This window comes from Orycteropus afer, unplaced genomic scaffold, assembly GCF_000298275.1.
Source record: "Orycteropus afer afer isolate SDZICR_OR568_19922 unplaced genomic scaffold, OryAfe1.0 scaffold00291, whole genome shotgun sequence".
In the NCBI taxonomy this organism is placed as follows: Eukaryota; Metazoa; Chordata; class Mammalia; order Tubulidentata; family Orycteropodidae; genus Orycteropus; species Orycteropus afer.
In genome coordinates, this window is record NW_006921878.1 from 407,496 (window position 1) to 408,603 (window position 1,108).

At 52.2% G+C, this 1,108-nt stretch overlaps 1 protein-coding gene across 1 annotated transcript in view; it reads left to right on the forward strand.

Annotated features, from left to right (window-relative positions):
• Window positions 1-1,108, forward strand: part of LOC103205683 (complement C3-like) — a 215,899-nt gene that overhangs the window by 167,647 nt on the left and 47,144 nt on the right. Inside the window, exon 13 of the mRNA XM_042782324.1 lies at window positions 933-1,091. Within this exon, the coding sequence (XP_042638258.1) occupies window positions 933-1,091 (159 nt within the window). The remainder of the gene's footprint in view (window positions 1-932; window positions 1,092-1,108) is intronic.

A 1,108-nucleotide genomic window follows, 5' to 3' on the forward strand; every position in this document is an offset into this window, starting at 1 on the left:
CACCTGGCCTAGAGGGCTTCTCCACGTGCTCAGCGGGGTTCTCCGTTTGTATAGCTGGTCCTGTCATTTACATGGAGATGTTTTCATTTGCATGGAGGGGTCCTCTATTTGCCTGGTGGACTTCTTCATTTGCATGGAAGAGACTTTCATTTGCATCGAGGGGTTCTTTATTTGCATGGAGGGGCCCTATATTTGCAGGAGAGATCCTTCATTTGCATGGAGACATCCTGCATTTGCATGGAGGGGCTGTCTACCCACACAGTGGGGTCCTTCATTTGCATGGAGGGGCTCTTTATATGTGTAGAGAGGCCCTTTATTTGCATGGAGGGGCCCTCTGTTTTTATAGAGGGGCCCTTCACTTGCATGGAGGGCTCATTCATTTACATGGAGAGATTCTGTATTTGCATGGAGGGGGCCTTGATTTCCATGGAGGGCTCATTCATTTGCATGGAGGGTACTTTCATTTGCATAGAGGGGTTCTTCATTTGCATGGAGACATCCTGCATTTGCATGGAGGGGCTGTCTACTCACACAGTGGGGTCCTGCATTTGCATGCAGGGGTTCTTTATTTGCATTAGAGGAGCCCTTCATTTGCATGGAGGGCCGTCTACTCACATGGTGGGTTCTCTCTGTGTGGGGCCTTCTGCTCACATGGTGGATTCTCTCTCCCACGTCTGCACGGCACCTCCCTCCTCCTCTCTTGTGCTTCATGTTCTTTCTTTCCTCTGCTTCGACCTCAGGGCGTCTCTCTTCCTGTTGTTTTCTCATCTTTCTGTCTGACTCTGCTTCTGCCGTCAATCTGTCCATCTCTCTTCTCTCCCGCTACATCTTTCTCTGCTTTTCAGTCCAGCCCAGGCCCCCTCTGTCCATGGCTGACGGGGCTGGGGCCTCACAGGGCTTATTCCTCCTTCCTTTCCCCTCCCTCCCCACAGCTGGTGGTAAAAGGTGGTGGGAAAAAGGAAAAGGCACACGTGCCAGGACAGCAGATGACCCTTAAGATAGAGGGTGACCATGGGGCCCGAGTGGGGCTGGTGGCCGTGGACAAGGGCGTGTTTGTACTGAACAACAAGCACAGGCTGACTCAGAGTAAGGTACGCAGCTGTGTCGA